General features: G+C 39.7%; 2 protein-coding genes across 6 annotated transcripts in view; one reads left to right on the top strand and one right to left on the bottom strand.

Moving 5' to 3' along the window:
• Positions 1 to 12782, bottom strand: part of Umad1 (UBAP1-MVB12-associated (UMA) domain containing 1) — a 197885-nt gene extending 185103 nt beyond the window's left edge. For 3 of the 5 annotated variants that reach the window (XR_009588276.1, XR_009588277.1, XM_060374135.1), the window contains exon 1: positions 12470 to 12618. Coding sequence is in view for 1 of the 5 variants with exons in the window: in XM_060374135.1 (XP_060230118.1) it covers positions 12470 to 12532 (63 nt within the window). In the remaining 4 variants the exon portion in view is untranslated. The other 2 variants (XM_060374133.1, XM_060374134.1) reach the window with 2 other exon arrangements.
• A 132-nt stretch (positions 12783 to 12914) lies between these two features.
• On the top strand, positions 12915 to 15832 carry Rpa3 (replication protein A3). The gene is made up of 4 exons (XM_021657471.2): positions 12915 to 13108; positions 14140 to 14214; positions 14945 to 15053; positions 15484 to 15832. Exons 1-4 carry the CDS (start codon positions 13010 to 13012, stop codon positions 15564 to 15566), a joined length of 366 nt encoding a protein of 121 aa, XP_021513146.1. The 5' UTR covers positions 12915 to 13009; the 3' UTR covers positions 15567 to 15832.
• The last annotated feature ends 2977 nt before the right edge of the window (positions 15833 to 18809 follow it).

Here is an 18809-nt window from a genome sequence, read left to right as displayed (position 1 = left end):
TTGTCTGGGCTTCTTCTCTGCCATACTTAGCTGAAGCCTCAGACAACGAACACCACTTAAAAAGAAAAGGAAGAAGCTTCAGACATCCTTTCCCCTGGTTACCTGCTTCAGGCAACTGTGCAGTACCCATTACAAAATTACTGCCAACCCCAAACTCCCAACTGTACAGACCTTGGCATGGGTGACCTGCCCCGCCCCCACTACCATCTTTGCACATAGCCAAGGAGTGAAAATTCTTAGAAAACAATTGGGATAAAAACTGAAAGGCGCTAGCAAGGACACATATGCTGTCTGCAGTCCCTTGGAACAAAAGAATTAAGATAAGGCAGAGCAGAGTCCTGACGGTAGAAAGCACTCCGGGTTTTAGTTTTCATAAATTCCAGCCCTAACATTTAATGGAGAGAAATCCCTGTGATGCTGAGAAGTGTACCAGGATTTGCACAGGTTACCATAACCAGAGCTGTGGATCCAGGAAGGATCGCACAATGAGACCCATTCATCAATTTGTATATTAACTTAAAAACTAAGAACAAAAAGAAAACATAAATTCCATTTCAATATGATTTTAAGGCATAGTAAAAATTCAAGTATTGTGTAAAAACATACTTTTTATAAGGCACCAACTTGTTCAATTTTGGGAAATATTATGTAAATTAAGTGACCATTATGCAAACTGGAGTTTGCCTCACATGGCAGTTTTAGAACTAAAACGGGAATTTTAAATAGCCCAAATCTAATCAAAAAGGAAAATTCTGAAAGAATTTAGCTTTTCTAAGCCATTTCCAAGAGTCTGTCCACTTGTGATTGCTTTGGCTCTTTTGAGTCTCCAGCCAAATGTGCCCAGTGTTGCAGTGGTGACATGACTACTGTGGGGAAACCAACTACTTTCTGACTCCATTTAAGGTGTCTTCACAAGATGATATTCCTGCCTGGAACTGAAACTCTGGCCAAATGCTTATGGCTGGGGAAGTTATAGGCCCTAAGAGGAAACCTACTACCATTCTTGCTAAATCGACTTGGTATCAAATGACTTCTACATATACATGCTGCTTTCAGTTTGAGTATGAAAAGCTTCTGTTTGCAGTGGGTAACGGTTAACACAAAGACTCACTACTGTTAAAGTATTAACAATAGCTGGGGGTGTTGGCACACACCTGTAATCCCAGCACTCAGGGAGGCAGAGGCAGGTGGATCTCTGTGAGTTCAAGGCTAGCCTGGTCTACAAAACCAAGCCAGGTCAGCCAGGGTTACACAGAGAAATCATGTCTCAAAAAACCAACCAACCAAACACAAAATATTAAGTGACTGTTAAGCGCACCTCTAAAAGGGAAATCTGTATCAGCTCCCCAAGGCTCATTTTACATGACAGAAGACAAGGGTAGAAAGAGCTGAAGGCAAAGAAGTGCTACAAAATGCTGACTTCTAGAAATGGCAGCGACTTTACAACTATAAACCTCCAGTAACAGATTAGCAGCACAAGACTTGCACAAGATGAGGCAGGACTGTGGATAGGGAAGGAGCTTAGGAGTCCCCATTCCTCCCTTGGAACGACTGCCAGTTAATGATAGCTGAGGAAAAAAGGAATTTTCTTTCGTGAGCGTCCATGCTCCAGGAAATAACCTCCCAATCCATGCTGGACTCAGTGGGTCACAAAACAACAACAAAGAAACAAGACATGAAAGTGTGAGAGAAGCTTATTGTGAATGGGCTTAGTGGGAGTATGCAAGGATGAGAAAGGGAATAGTAGTAGTGGTGTCAAAAATGACCCAAATCCACTACATACAAGTAAGAAACCATCAAAGAAAAATAAGTATCTTTAAAGTCTCAAAACTACAGACTGTACCTGGGCTCTCACATGTCCCTTAAATTTTTAAAGAATTATCTGCTACCATCCACTTTTCAAGTTTATAAGTAAAGATTTCCACTGAAAATTCTAAAAGACATTGTAGTTTCTGGAACACTGCAAATATTTACGTGTTCGAATAAAGCCCTTATATAACCCTTTATGACATACTCAATAAAGTTGAAACAGTGCATTTTAATACCCACTCTTCGCCATTTAAAAGCCTTGAGTGCAGCTGATTGCATAGCTTTTGTCAGGCTGCACCGTGGAGCCTCTGCTCTGAGGCTTGCTCGAACTCAGAAAAGCCCAACCTTTTCTTTTCTTCTCTTTATTTCTTTACAGATACTGGCCAAACACAAGCATGCTCTCCATGGCATCTGGGAGTTTTCATTCTTCTACTGAAGCCCTGTTCTTTGCCTCACTGGTGCTTGCTGACCTCCATCGCAAAAAGCATGGTTCCCTCTTACCATTTCCTTTCTCCTGGCAGCTGCATAGAGTTACAGCTGGCATGTTCTGTTGTTTTACTCTCAAAAGCTAATAAAAATGCCCTTGAACTTCCAAATAAACAAATAAATAAAAACACTTTAGTTTTTCTAACAGTAGGAAACTTTTCACTGTTCTTTCTCTTTTGTTTCTATTTCCCCTTCTGGCCAAGAGAGCTTGGAAATAGCCTCAGAACACATTAGACTAACTTTAACAGCACATACAGACACAAATTGGTGGTGACAATCACACTTTCCCCCCGCCCTCAAAAGGCTTTATATTTTTACTGCTAAACAAACCAACCAACCAAGTATAACACAAAAAAAGAAAAATCAGACTACCAATTAAACAAACCCAACTGTCTAGACAATGATGACATTTTCAACTTGATAGAGTTGCCTCCGATACTTCATAAGGATGTGTGTCACCTCATATGCAACTCATTACGGACCTAGCTTGCTTCTTTTCATTGTCACCCACTCAGAGCTATACTGGATTTTATTACCAGTTTTCTCTCTGGATCTGTAAGACCATTAATTTTGCCTTTGTTTCCACCAGTAATCACTTGAGTTTCCAGCAGTCTTTTGGGAAGACACACGATTAAGCAGAGTCAAGTTAAGCCACAGCCTCACTTTTAAGAGATGTCATGGTCCAATTTAACACTTCTAACCTTTTCACTTGTAACCTGAATTGAAAGTGACATCATCTGCATATATGTCAACAGAAAATAAAAACATTAAATGAAACTTATTCTCCTAACATGACCTTATGGATGTTTTTAGCTAACTGGTAACTTAAAAACATACGCACACTTAAAAATACTTGTAAGTTGAATAATCATGAACTACAAGCTGCATATAGAGCATCAAGCTACTAAGGATTCTGGGAGAGTACAAGGGAGCTTCAGAAACCTTCACAAAAGTGTAGGCATTATGACTGTTCAGCCAGGGAAAGTGCTCCCCCATTTGGCCAACGTGGAATAGCTATGGAGTCCTTTTACCTCATCCATCCAGGTTTGTGGTTAGCATAATGTCTGGAACAGACTATTTTCAACAGTCCTGACTGGGACTGCGCCTTGAGTCCGGGCAATCAGCTGCAACCTTTCAGAGCTGTCTCAAGGCATTTGGGGAGTGCTCCAGATGCCTAGTGCTGGTGAAGGCTAGTGTGACTGTTTTACTAGGGAAGCAATGCAGAGTGTTAACAGCTGTGAATTAGGAGTCCGACTGCTCCATCCCCAACATCTTTGTGTATTTACAGGATAATGTACATCAAAAAGAAAGTTGTGGTATAAATATTAAGAGCTTACCTTTAATGCTAACAATTTTCACAGATTCCAACAATGCTTTAACAGTGGACAGGGGGAGGAAAAACAAAACAAAAACAACAACAAAAACAAAACAAAACAACAACAACAACAAAAAAAACAGTGCCCAGGGAATGCCATCCCTAACTTTACAAGTCTGTCTGATCCTATACAGTGTATGTCAAATAGAATCCCTGGTCTCTCCATTGCTTGTGTTAAGACGACCAAAAACGTCTTTGAACGTTAACAAGTGTTCCCAATATAGCAAAACTATCCTTAGTTGAAAGCCAAGGTATTTGACAAAAAGGATTCCTGCCATATTAACCACTGAGCAGAGAGCACTCCAGATAAAGAAATTCCATGAGACCTAGGAATGTAAGACTTTACCTGGGGTGAAGAACAGTGTCCTTTTCTTCTCTATGAATACTGAAACTGCAAAATAAATATGGGCAGTGTCCTAGTCCTCTGATGATAGGTGTCATCATCACCTACTATGTCAGGGAACATCTTCAAGTCATAGGTTTCATTTAAAACAAAACAAACTTCCTCTCTTTTTAATTGTCAAAGTGAAGAACAATATTTGTTATTGTGTTTGTGTTCATACATGCACACACACCATGGTGCAGATGTGGAGATCAGAGGACAAAGTGTGAGAGGTGTTTCTCTCCTTCTACTATGTGGAACTGGAGATCAAACTGAGGTCATCAAGCTTGGCAGTGAGCTTGCTGAGCCACTGAGCCATCATGCAAGGCTCCAAAGCATAACTTTCTTTTGCCAAATACTGGGTCTGCTGCAGAACTTAAAAGATCAAGTTATTGACTTCTGAGAAATTATGAGTTACAATGCAAATGATCAATCATTCACTAAGAAGATAATGTACAGCTTTTTGGATCATACTAATCCTTCTAAGTTAATGATTTAATGATAACTTCTTCTAATTTAGGAAAATTACAAATATAATTCTACATAAATGCCAAAAGCAACCCTTCCTAGTTGGGCATGAAAAAGACTTTACAGGCCATCAGAACAATAATGCCTACTCCATTCAGGTGTGCAACTTTGAAAGAAAAACACATTCATAGAAAGATTCCTGACAATTTGAGCATAATACACCTCTCCAGTATAGCCAAGATCTCGGGTAAAATGACCATTATGATAAACAATGTCCCGGGGATGGAGTCTTCTGCGATAATTAGGATGCTAGTATTCCGACTAGACCTTAAAACAGGAAAAAAAAAAACAAAAAACCTCTATATGCAGACCACAGGACTGGTCTAATTTCAAGTTCAAAGAATTACAAATCTGTTCTCATTTTCTCATTTAGAATTCTTTTATAGTCTAAGCCACAGAAAACCCAATTACTGCCTAGAAGAGCCAGTCTTTTAGCCACTAGAATTAATGAATAAAAGAATATGTACATTCATCTGACTTCCAGGACTACACACAGAGCAAGAAGCTGCCAACAACAAAAAACTACCTCACCAACCCAGCCTCTCCAATCAATAAGATCACTAGAAGGAGATCAACATAAGCAAGGAAAAATGTGGATCCAAAGACTAAGAGTATCTGTCTGATGATTATTTCTCACAATAGATGAAAATGTAGAAAACATCTTATTAAACCTACATGAAAAAAGAGGTCATGATCTCTTATCAATCCAGACTGCTAAGGAGAGCTGAGTAAAATATGACACAAACGGTTTCAGGATCTGAAGTCTCACACACTTCCTTCTGGACAAGCAGCTTGAATTTTCTTTGTATAGTCACTGTTGCCGTGCTCATTACCATCAAGATGCCACACAGAGACTTCAGGATAATTTAGCCATCACAACTTTTGTTATTTAACATTCTTAGGGGTAACAAGGCCTTTGATTCTGTGCTTTCTATACATGACACTAAAGCTTCTAACAATAATTTTGTGAAGCTTTGTTTTCTCCTCTGTTAATACAGAAAAAGTACGTATCTGAAAGGCTGAATAATTTGTCCAACTCACTTAAGTAAAACATCAGAACTTAATTAACTACTCCAAAGTCTATGTTCTTCACTCTGTGCTGTTTATTCTCTTATTATACAAGCCTCAATCACATTCCCTAGGACAAAGAATCTTCTATTCTCTATCTGAGGAACAGTATTATGACCCAACCAGCCTCTAGAGGCAGAATCCTAAGTGTTACCTTGATTTAATTTTCATCCTTTACTGTATGTCCACTGACCACTATCTCTTACAACTTCTTTCTTCCTTCCTTCCATCCTACCTTCCTTATACAATGTTGGCATATATACCTGCACGCCAGAAGAGGGCACCAGATCTCATTATAGATGGTTTGAGCCACCACATGGTTGCTGGGACTTGAACTCATAACCTCTGGAAAAGCAGCCAGTGCTCTTAACCTCTGAGCCAACTCTCCAGCTCCCGTCTCACAACTTCTTAATGCCTAACTTTTAGCTTCTCTCTTCTACTACTGCCATAGAATTCTGTATCCAAGCATCACCAGTATAGATCATGACAGCAAACTTGGGTATCTTTCTGATACAGTGGATTCTCAGTTGCCATATTTATACTCAATCCTTCAGAAACACCCTTTCACACCATATCTGTTTATAGTCAAGTGACTAACTAGTTAAGTGGCAAATTATCTAGTTTTGTTTTGTTTGTTTTCATATTAGAGTCTCCAACGACCTTGGTGGGATGAAAATCTATGTGAACACTGAAGCAATACTGTTTGTCTATAAAAAGGTGGCGCTGTAAAACGCTGGAGGGAATTTGGATTCTCACAAATTCACATGCTAATAAACTTAGAACTACTTGGAAAGTGGCAGGGAGGAGATGAGGGAGGGAGGGGAGGACTGGGAGGGAAAGAGGGAGCGGGATACAGCTGGGATACAGAGTTAATAAAATATAACTAATAATAACAAAGTTGCTTGCAATTCAAAAAAAAAAAAACCTTAGAACTAATCAAGTTGGCTCACAGTGGATTTTATCTTTTCTTTTTTACTTAAATACCAAATGTCCATCAGTGGAAAGATGAACAAGCAAATTGTGGTATATTCATACAATGGGGTTTTATTCAACTTTACATTGGAATGCAATTATAACACATGTGATAACATAAACCTTAAAGATGTCTCTGAATAAAAAAAGCCCATGCACAGGGAGAACTATTGCATGGCTACACTTGCAGACCACCTAGAGCAGCTACATCATAGCGGTCAAAAGCAACGGCGCTGCAGAATGACTGCGTTACTGTCACAGAAGTCAAGTTTTGGAAGATGAAGAATTCTGAAGATGGAAGCAGTGGTGCTAATGGTTGCGTAACAGTATGAACTTATATAACACACTGAATTTCGGGGTTAAAATAGTAAGTTAAATAGTAATTTTGATGCTATATGAAAAAAGTGATGTTACTTGTACCAAAAGCACCTTCATTAGGCTATTCCAAGCCATTCTCCACTCTCAGTGTTTCTCCTAAAACATGAAACTGGTCATTTTACTCTTCATCCAATATACTTCGAGCACTACCATTAAGTCAACTCTTTGACATTACAGTTGAGGAAGACATTCCAAGTTGTCATTTCAACTCATTTTGACCCCTCAATACACATCACTACTACTACACATTAAAGCTTTGGTTAATGCACAGTTGTATTTGTGGTCTTCACCAACTAGAAATCCCACAAGGTTCTTTTAAATAACAGTCATGGGATGAAAAAGCCAGGTATACACTTCTTAATACTAGCCAAAAATAACAATAACACATTTATATTTCTGGTAACATGAAAAATCAGATGTCCAAAAAAAGTGTATGCCAATACAATCTATGAAAAATGCTGGAATATGTTAATACCATTTTAAAATGCATGGCCAAGCCATTAAAAAATAAGGAAAGTCTAGAGCAGCCAGAAAGAAGGAAGGGCTACAAATATATGGGGGATATCCAAGCACTAACAACTAGCGTCTTTCTCAAGGCCGGCACTGATTTCTGATGGATACAAGCCTGGGTTTTAATGAACCATATCCCACCAAGAACAGGCACAAAAGCCTGGGGCCAAACATTGTGTAAAGAAGGAAACAAATCATTTCTTGAGAACAGCCTGAAACCAAACCACAGATATCAACAAACAAAAATTCCATAAAATCTATCATTTTAAATTACCAAACAAAAAGAAACTATAAGAAACTATACCAAACAAAAAAGAAACTTGTCAGAGCAAGAAACTATCAGCTTCCCTAAAAACATAGACTTGACTCTGGGCACCACAGATAAGACATGAGGAATCCACCTTCGAGCTAAAGTACATGAAGAATAGAGAGTTAAACCTAGGACAAAAGAATGAGAAGCTAGCAGAATCTTGAGACAGAAGTACTATAGTTCATAATAAAACTTACATATGACAAACCTATAGCCAACATTGTATTAAGTAAGGAAAACGCAAAAAGAATTTCCACAGACCAAAAACAAAACAAAAACAAAAAACAAGAAAAAAATCAGGAACAAGACAAGTGTATCTACTTCTTGCCAGTCTCAACATATTCAATATAGAACTGGATTAGGTAGACAAAAGAAACAAATAAAGGAGTTACAAAGAGGAAAGGAGGATGTAAAAGTGCCCATACTTGTTCCTGTTATGATTCTCTAAGAGATCCTGAAAACTCAACCAGAAAACTCTTAGAACTGATAAACATATTCACCAAAGTGTCAGGATACAAAATCAACAAACAAAAACCATAGCCTACTTCTCTAATAATGACAAGCATACTAAGGAAACAAGAAAAAAAAAACATCATTCATAACAGCAAAACAAAACAAGCGAACTTGGAATGAACCTCACTAATGATATGGAGGATCTCTGTAATGAAACTTCAAAACACCGAGGACAGAAATTGAGGATGGAGGTGTGAATGAAAATTCCTGAAAAGAAGTTGTGTCTGGCTGTGAACAAAAAACTCCTGAAAGGAGTCTGCTTGCAGAGGCTGATGGACTGGAACTTAAGTACTGTGGAGAGATTCAAATTTTGTAGATTCAGAGGCTAATTACTTTATTTTGGGCTAGTTTTAGTCTTCTGGAACAGCCTTCTCTTGACCCACTCTTTATCTGAATTAATACCTGGTGATAATAAATAAAAACCTCTTAGATGTTATTAACTTTGCAGTACAGCAGCTTCCACTAATCCAAGAGCTAAGAATAGCATCAGATAACATCTTAGGCTTCTAAATTAGCTCCTCCATCTCTTTGTACCGGCGAAAGCTATCTTGATTTATGACTTTCTTCGCTCTGTAAAACTATAAATTCTGTGAAACTGCTTCCACAATGGAACATGGAATCTGCGGTGACCTCAATATGTGGTCCTGGGCCACGATCACTCATATTGGCTCCAGAATAAACTATGTCTTATTCTATTTAAGATGAGAATTGTGGTTTTTATGTCGAAAGAAAAACTTCCCAAATTCGTGGACTAGAAGAGTAAATATTGTGAAAATGATTATCCACCCCAAAATCAATCTACTGATTCTATGTAATGTGGGGGTAAATTCTAGCAATATTCGTCCCAGAAATGGAAAGGCAGTCTTAAAATCCATATGGAAGTGCAAACAACCCTATGTAGCCAAAGCAATCCTGAGCAAAAAATACTGATTGAAGTATTTCCACAACTGATTTCGAGTTAAATCACAGATCAGCATTAATTAAAAAAAGGCATGGTATTTGCACAAAAAGAGACACATCCACCAATGGAACAGGAGACCAATGCAACTATGGCCACATGATCTTCAGCAAATATGCCACAAATGCACACTGGAGGAAAGGTAGCATCTTCAACAAATCGTGGTGGGAAATCTGGATATCTACATGTAGAAGAATGAAACAACATGCTTATTTCTTACATGCACAAAAGCCAACTCCGAGCACTTCAGGGCCTCAACGTAAGACCTGATGCTCTGAAACGACTAAAGAAAACAGCAGGGACTGCATTTCAAGATAAAAGCATAGTAGAGACTTCCTTAATAGAACCTCTGTCACACAGAGACAAGACCAAACATCAACCAGTGGGACTACTGTGAAATTAAATGTTTTGTATGTAAAGGAAATCATCAAGTGAATGAAGAGACAGCCTACGAAAGGGGGAAAAAAAAACCTTTGCTAGTTATATACCCAGCATAGAATTAGTATTTAGAATACACAAACAACTCAAGAAAACAAATAACCCAATCTAATGGGAGGTGGGGGGGGAACTGTGGAACTGAACAGAACATTTTCAAAAAAATAAATAAATACTAATGGCCAATAAACATTTTAAAGGTCTTCAAAATTATTAGAGAAAATGAAAATTAAAACTATTTTGAGATACCATCTTACCCCAGTCAAAATGGCTACCATGAAGAAAACACTGGAGAGGATGCCAAGAAAGGTAAATACTTAGAAGCTGAGAATGGGAATATAAATTAGTGAAGCCACTACAAAAGTGTCTTAGATAGCTTTATGCCAACTTGACACAAGCTAGAGACATCTAAGAGGAGGGAAGATCAATTAAAAAACTACCTCTGTCAGACTAGGCAATAGGCAAGCCAGTAGAGCGTTCTCTTAATTAATAATTGATGTGGGAGGGCCCAACCCATTGTGTATGGGACCACCCTGGGCTGGTGATCTTGGGTTCTGTAAGAATGCAGTTTGAGCAAGGCATGAAGAGCAAGCCAGTAAGCAACATTGCTCCAGGGCTTCTGCATCAGCTCCTGCTTCCAGAAGCCTAGTCTGAGTTCATCTTGGCTTCTTCCCTCAATAAATATGATTCAAGATATATAAGCCAAATAAATCTTTTCTGTACCAAGTTTCTTTTGGACATGATGTTTTATGATGTTTTGGTCATGATGTTTTATAGCAGAATAGTAACTAAGACAGGAAGTCAGTGTATAGGTGTCTTAGAAAGCTAAAGAGAAAACTACCATATGATTTAGCGATACCACTCCTGGGCTAATATTCAAAGCATTCATCCTATTAAAGATACTCAGACATCCATGTTCATTGCTGTTCTAGTGACAATAGCTAGGAAATGGAATCATCCTGAATGTCCAGCAACTGATGAACAAATAATGAAAATGTGTACATATACACAATAGAGTTCTGTTCAGCTGTACAGAAAAAAAAATGAAATTTACAAGAAAACAGAAGTAACTGGAAAATATTTTACTGAAAGAGGTACCCCAAGCAAAGAAAGACAAACACCATGTGATTTCTCTCATGTATGGATCCTAGCTTCAAATTTTTAGATTTGTGTGTTTAATTTGTAGGGTCTATAAAGGTTAGGAAGCTACAAAAGGCCAAAAATGGGAATAGACAAATCTTGAGGAGTGGAGGAGATAGTAGAGTATGTGTGCCATAAAAATCACTTTGTTGGGTGAGAATACTAGGGGTAAAAGGCTTAAGCAGAGATGGGCGGGCAGGAGGTTGGGAGTAAAGCAGTGGGGTAAAGCAGAGGACTGTGAAAAGGCCTCAAGGAAACCCCACTACTCTGGAAGCTAATTGGAAAGTATAACTGTTTTAAAAGGGAGTTTAAATGGAGGTACCCTGCATGGGTGAAAAATGCTTCCCCCAAAGTCTTGAGTTATCAAATAAAAATCTCAGGGCTGGATGTGAGAAACTTCCCTAGGAGTTGCTGAGAAGGATGCCCCAGAGGCACCTGAACAACAGAGTTTACTACCTAGCTGTCCATCATAACTAGATGGTCAGAACCTACTGCTGAAGACAGGGTACCATTTGCTGATAGCACACAGCGAAAGCAAGCTGGAACTGACCTGCTAACTAACTTTTTGCTGGCTAGTATTCCCAGAGCTAAAGGGTGCTAGGCGGCTGGACAGAAAAAGTAGTGGCGTGAAAGCTGAGATACTGACTTGCCAGCACCCAAACGAAGCGCAGCCCACAACTAATGAGGTTCCTTAAACGTGTTTTAGAAACAACAGAATTAAGACAAACATATTAAGCACTACATAAACACCGAGGAGTGCTAAGAATCATTTAAATAGGTACATCGGATTTCGATCTTAAACTGTCATATAAAAATCTCAAATCAGATCTTTGCAGGTTACTTAAGGCAACAACACCAGGACTGCATTGGAACTCATTAGGACCCTACATTTTCAGAAGTCTGTGGCTTTAGGAAAATTCAGACATTGCTTCCACATAATTATGAGACCCAATTAACATTACGTTCTAATTTCTACAACCTCTATTTTTATGTGCATTCGTTTCGAAATTTCCTAGTACCAATCCCCCGCTGGTGAAATCACTAAAATCAAGAGCCACCAGCTTCCAGCCATACTATGAACCAGGGGACACATCCGAGAATCTTGGAATAAATTGTCTTTCAGACAGCCAGCTCAAAGTACTTCGGGGAACTACCTATAATATTACAACCCCAAATTAGCGTTAGCCAGGGCCTTGCCAAACTAGTCAGCCCCTAGTTTGGCAGATAAGAGAGAATGTGGCACCTGTGAAGGAGCACCAAGGTTGGGTCGACAGCTGGTAAAGCCTGACTCCTCTAGTCCTGCCCACTGGTCCTCCTCTACCCGAGCCCCAGTGCATATTCGCTCACACGCAGCAGGCGAGGAAACAGACACCTCCATACCGCCAAGGTTAGCAAAGGTCCCAGGTAAATAAAGGGTCAGCACCTCTTGGTATCGGTTGGGAGAGTGAGCAGGTACGTTACACAGCATGCTATATAAAATGGACCTCAGTCTCCTAGCAACCACCTCCGGAGGGTGGGGACGAAGACTGATGATGACTCCCTCAGGTAGACCGAGATCAGAAATACAAACCCAGACCCCAGGTTAGACACGCACCCCGCGCCAACCTCGCAGAAGCGGGCCGCTGTCAGCACTCCCTCCCGACGCACACACCTCCCGCTCCACGGCATTCCCGGACCTGGCACTCGACTCCACCCCCTATCCAGACGGTCCAGCCCCCCGCAGGAGAGAGGCTCCGAGACCGAGACACCTCCCGTCGGAAAGAGCTACCTGGGCCCCCGCCGCCGCTCGCCCGCCGCACTGCTTCGCCTACTTCCGGGGTCGAGCTGACGTTTCAGCCGCCTTAGCTCCCGGGTCCGTAGCCTCAGCCCCCACCCCTCCAAGTCCCGCCCGCACGGCCCGCTCCGCTCGCCCGCGGCGACTTCCGGAACGCCTCGCGTCACCAGGCGGGGCACCCGCACTTCCGGCAGCGTCGCGCCCCGCCCCCGGCCCCCTGCGCGACGCTTCTGTGGATTTGATTGGTGGAGCTGGAGCGCGGGCCTCCTCCGATTGGTGCTCGGGAAATCTGCCCTCGTTGGCGCGCCGGCCTGCTCGGAGTCACTCGTGTTGCGTTTTCCCGCGGGCTGCAGAGCGTTCGCGGCCCGGTCATGGTGGACGTGATGGAGCTCCCCAAAGCGCGCATCAACGCCGGCATGCTAGCGCAGTTCATCGACCGGCCCGTGTGCTTCGTGGGGAGGCTGGAGAAGGTGCGTGCGCTCGCAGGCTCGGGCGAGAGGACGGGGCCCCGTGGCAACCGGGGAGTAGGGGAAAAGCGATTGCCCTGCAGCTGGACTGGCTTTTCACAAGGAAGAGCTTTTCCGCTGCTAAGCCAGTGCAGCTCCGTCTGGGTGCAGCTTCTTTTCTGTCGCAGAAACAGTGTTTTCCACTGGTCTTTCCGTTTCAGCGCTCCCCGCCCCCTTTCTGTATTTACCAACTTGGCTCCTCCTTCCACTGCCCCACTTTTTGGTTTAGCCAGACTTGGATGATGAATCCTCTTGTTTCTCTGTCTTTTGCAACCAGCTGTTTTCCCCGTTGCAGTCGCTTCTCTAGGAAACATTACCATTACTTGATTGCCCCTCCCATACGTTATAGATGCCCTGTATCCAACCCAGCCTTAGACTTACGGCCCTCTTCCTATGGGTGTGAAATAGGCCCACAGTGTCAGAGGCTGTGACCGAGAAAGCCGAAGGAAAGGAAATCACTTGCAAGGACGTATTTACTAGGTCATTTCGTTCCCACATTCCCTAGGTGAAAAGTTACTCTAACTTCCCAGGTAGACGACTGAGCCATAGTGCTGGTAATTAACAAATGGCTCAGTCACATCAGGTAGTGGAGCTCAATTCAGATCCCCAGGGAAGTAGTTCTCAGATCTGGCAACCAGTTCTTTCGGATCGTTGTTTTTCATTTGAAAAGCATACCTTTTTCGAGATGTACTAAAATCATGAATGTTGGCCTAATCCCACTGTTAGGCAGGAAAAACTTCCTTAGATTAGTTTTAGAACACAGTTGGCAGATTTTGCAAAGAAGAAGAACACTAAGCAAGGAATCAATGTTTACTAGAAATCCAAAATTAACTAGGTTTCCAATGATCCACATGGTAACAAGATTACAACTTGACCAAATAAACTGTGTTCAACCAAGTAAAACTTCAATGAAATTTTTAAATATTTTGTTGCCGTAGATTCTATTTTCTAAATCTATGTGAATTTTTATTGTTTTTTTTTTCTTTCTTTTTTAGATTCATCCCACTGGGAAAATGTTTATTCTTTCAGATGGAGAAGGAAAAACTGGAACCATTGAGTTGATGGAGCCGGTATATTGTTTGGTTTATTATTATTTCTGATTTTGGGGGTGGGAGTGTGGAGGGTGCACTTGTAAAACTTGCTTAGCTTTAAAATCAAATGCATGCCTTCATATTTTATTTCTATTTCTAACCTTTAGTGATTCTTAGAACTCCAAGTCTCTGAAAGCGTCCCTTAAGCCTGGTTGGATAACAATTTTTATTACTTAAAAAATGCCCCCAAAATACATTTGAAATCTTCTTACATGCTGACCTTGAAGAGGTGGACCTCCTAGTGGTATTGCCAGTCAGCTTTATTTTCTATTTTTAATTTCCAAGTTATATTTTTTTAAAATCATTTTTAATGTACTTAAAAACATCTTTGTGGTCTTTTATGAAGACAAATCATATACTGTTTGGTTACTCTACATAGAACATGTATTCTAAGATTAATATGCAGTTCTTCTCAGTAACTTTTCAAGTAAATTCCTATTTACAGGAATTCTGAACATCCTCAGTGTCTTTAAATGACTTGGCCTTCAACTTAAATGTCTAACTGTATCTTTGGACCTTGAGCCACCACTAAAAATAACAGGACTGGGCTGCCCTATCTGTAGTCTGTGTCAACAAAGTTTCTTTTCTCAGTGAAAAATTAGTTAAGTTGTAAAACAGTTTGAAAAACAAGGAAACTATAATAGCTTCCTAAGATCATTATCAATTGAAAAGGTAAATACATCTAATTAACATTGTGTTCAATGTTTAGCTTGATGAAGAAATCTCTGGAATTGTGGAAGTAGTTGGAAAAGTCACAGCCAAGGCAACCATAATGTGTGCATCTTATGTCCAGTTCAAGGAAGATTGTAATCGCTTTGGTAAGTAAAGCATTTTGCTACTAGTCTTAGGTTAATAGGAGAAAAGCTTTTATTTAATATGTGTTGGTGTTAAATCTCAGTCCTGACATACTTTCAATTTCTGTAAAACAAGAAGAGACCTTCATGTAAACTATTCATTTCTTTCATGTGAAGGATATTTACTAAATACTGCTAGTTATGGAATAAAAGGGCTTAAGATATTATAAAATTAGTATTTTAAGATCTGAATTGGAAGCTACAACAGAGCATAGTAACACATACTGAAATTATGACTCAGCAGAAAATAACTATGTTCCTCTCTCCTTTTCCGAACCACAGTTACATAAACATGAAAAGAAACTGACTTCTAAACAGGAGAGAAATAGGTAGATATCCTTCAGATAACAGTTGATGCTATATATTAAGTGTTTGCTTAAATGTTTCTTTTCAGATCTTGAACTTTACAATGAAGCTGTGAAAATTATCAATGAGTTCCCTCAGTTTTTTCCATTAGGGCTTGTACAACATGAATGAGCTTCTTGAATTTTTTTATGATTGCCAGTGAGCTACTTTGAAGGCTGTTAAAGAAGACTCCTTCAGTTTGAGGGAGAGACTCCTGTAATTTCTAATATTTAAATTGCTCTTTTTTTATGTAATTTTTTTGTAAATTTAGTGTGTGACAGTCCACAACTAAGTCTATAAATTTTTTAAAACTAGTAATTCAGTATATGGTCTGAATTCAAGAATAAAGCATTTTCTTGAGTTTAGATTTCTATTGTATAATAAAAATCAAAATAACATGCTCTTTGTCAATTGTTTTTTTATTTATTCAGCCTCAAACTTGCAATTTTGTAACTCTATATTGGGTCTTATATCTACCAAATGAAAGCCTTGGCCAACTGTGCTATGGTTTTACTTTCCATCTAACATGCTAATTATTCCTTGATAGGTTATTTAGAAAATGCTTTTGGTGGATGTAAAGAGGAAGCATCTATCTAATTTGTCAAGTTTCTTCATTCTGGAGTTTAAAATAAGCATATACCAGTGACAAACAGGTGATATGTGACCATTGAGAGTTAGTGGAGTCATTTGAGGGTTTTTTTTTTTTTTTTTCATGTCTTTAAATTGTCATTGTTCTTAGTATGGAATTCCTACATACTTTTTTGTTGTTGTTTTTGGTCCGGAATGTGGAATGTCTCTAAACTATTCTGAGAAATTCTGGACACTTTAGATATAGCCTAAACAAAGGAGAGTTGCCTTTCAAGGTTATAAACAGTCTCTGATCCCTTCCTCACTGTACTGTTTCTTGGCCACCGTGGTATGAATTTCCCTTTTCTCCCATTCCTTGTTATCTATAAGAAACTAAACCCTCTGGAAGCATGAATAACCACTCCCTTTAAATCGTGTATGTCTGGTATTTTGTCACAGTGACAAGAATGGTTATACACACACACACACACACAAAATGGTACCAGGGAAGTTGGTGGTTGTTGTGATAAATCTGACTGTGTGGTTCTTGAGTATTAAGAATAGGTATGGGGGAAGAATTTACAAGGGTTTAGAGATCTGATAGAGAAGTCTTAGAATGTGAGCAGTGTTTAATCATGTAATAAATAATTGTGGGAAGACCTAAATACTGATAGAAATAAAGACTACTCATAAGATTTCACATAAAAGTGAGACTCTTGGGGAAAAGTCTGTATTACAGTCTGGGAAAAGATTTGTCTGTATTTTCTGCCCATGTCTTGAGACTATGTGAGGTTAAATTCAAAATAATGACATTAATTTGGAGGAGGAAGTTTGTACAGGTTAAAATTTGGACTGTGACATGTTCATTGTACACACCTTTTAGCTGGATTTACAGTAAGAACTAGAGTAAAAGCCATGTTGAAAACTAGTTTGGCTAGAAAGGGAATGTGTAAAGTATGTGTAAACAATATGTGATTGTTCAGAGCTTAATCAGCACCATGAAAAGACAGCAAATGCTTTTCACTGGGATAGCTGGAGAGATGCTATGAAGGCATCACATAATAAGTCTTTTGACTCATGGGGAAGGTTTTACATTAAGAAGGGAGTGCCAAGGAATGCTGCTTGTGTCGTGAGCGCCAACCACCCCCACCCCCGCTTTCAGCTACTCAAGCACTCTTTAGCCAGTACGGAACCTAAGTGGGCCTGGGTTCTACCCAGGCTGAGAGAAGATCTTGGCATCATTTATATGGTGCTTGTTTTTTCATCCATGTAAAACACAAAAAATGAATTGCGGGGCCATGAGACTTCCATCTGTATTTCAAAGAAAGGCCTGGGGGTCTAGACTGTGTGAGTCAAGAGTCTGCAAGGTAGCCTCACTGTGATGCTTGAAATTTAAGCTACAGTGGAAGCTCAACACTGTTAGAGAGGTCAGAAACAACCAATGTCTGCAAGGGAAAACTACAACAAATAGAGCTAACCTTAGAGGTCATGTGGGCTACAATGGACAGGCCCTCATGGCCAAATTGCCCAGACCTCACATCATGACCTACGTGCCACATGCATGGAACTACAAGGATTCAACTTTTGCCAACCTGGGTTTTGGTCTTTGATCCCTCTCTTCCCAGCTGTTTTTATTTTGTGTATTATGTATTGTAGATGTGTAACCTTCACTCTATAGCAGCCCACTACTACGAGTTGAAATCTGCAAAAGCTTGAACTTTAACAGTGGCCTATGGGAGGTGGCATATGTGCACTGTGAAATACCCACATGCAGAATGTTATCGTTTGAATATGCAATTGCTCCACAAATTCATGTGGTAAGCATTTCATCTTCACTTAGGGCTCTATTTTGGAAAGTTCTAGACAAAGTAGAATACTAGGGGCACAGCTTTGAGGGGGATAACCTGTCCTCTGGTCCTGCCTTCTCTGATTCTTGTCTGCCATGATATGAACGGCCTTCACCTCCACAAGTTCTGATAGATACTCTGCTTCACCCATGTCTCCAAAGACATGGAGCCAAGTGACCATGAGCCAAAAATCTTCATTTATCTTGTCAAATATAGTCAGTATAATTTGATTATCCTGACAATTGCAAGTTTCATAGCCCATAAATAATCTGCAGATTAAAGAACATTACCATAACTGGTTATAGTAAAGCCTTTTATTATACAAAAGGAATGTAAGTGTAGTTTAGAAACAAGGAGGGGCATCCACCATTAAGTTTTAAACACTAGAGAAGGGTTCAGTCTCCAGTTCTGTGTTAACCAGCCCAGTGTTATAAACATTGAGTGTCCCCAAGATGTACTAAGTCAGTCTAGCATCTTGCTGTCTTTGGAGTGAGTCCTTTGTGCTAATGATTATAATGCTGTATCTAAGCTGTACCGTGTCTGAGCTGCTTACCATGTACACATGGTATCCCAGCAGCATGGCAACCAAATGAGTATTGTCTGAACAATACTGACAAATTTCCTGACAAATTCTAGATTTTTCTTGGCAGTGATCGCATTGAAATATTCACAAAGTATACAGTTCATCTACTTCAAGCAAAAACTTGAGTGATTTTGTGTGTGTGTGTAGAATTGCTAACCATACTCAATTTTAGAATGTTTTCCTTGTGCCAAAAGGAAATTCTACAGTATTTACATGTTAATTTTTTTACTCCTAGTAAGTGCTTAGTAAATATTGGTTGATTGTAGATTATCAGGGAACACGAAGCAGAGTTTCAGTATTTTTATTCATTTGTAATATAGCACACATCTTTTAAAAAAACTTTGTTTATAAATTAGGAAACACAGAAAGGAGATAACA

Source organism: Meriones unguiculatus, chromosome 21 (genome assembly GCF_030254825.1).
Source record: "Meriones unguiculatus strain TT.TT164.6M chromosome 21, Bangor_MerUng_6.1, whole genome shotgun sequence".
Classification (NCBI taxonomy): domain Eukaryota; kingdom Metazoa; phylum Chordata; class Mammalia; order Rodentia; family Muridae; genus Meriones; species Meriones unguiculatus.
Note: the sequence above shows the minus strand (reverse complement) of the source record. Positions and strands in the feature narration are given on the sequence as shown.

Bases quoted from the DNA above. Each gene is read 5' to 3' on its own strand.
- Rpa3 (XM_021657471.2), top strand. From the start codon at position 13,010: ATGGTGGACGTGATGGAGCTCCCCAAAGCGCGCATCAACGCCGGCATG. The intron at 13,109-14,139 runs GTGCGTGCGCTC...TTTCTTTTTTAG, and splicing joins TCGTGGGGAGGCTGGAGAAG to ATTCATCCCACTGGGAAAAT. The intron at 15,054-15,483 runs GTAAGTAAAGCA...GTTTCTTTTCAG, and splicing joins GGAAGATTGTAATCGCTTTG to ATCTTGAACTTTACAATGAA.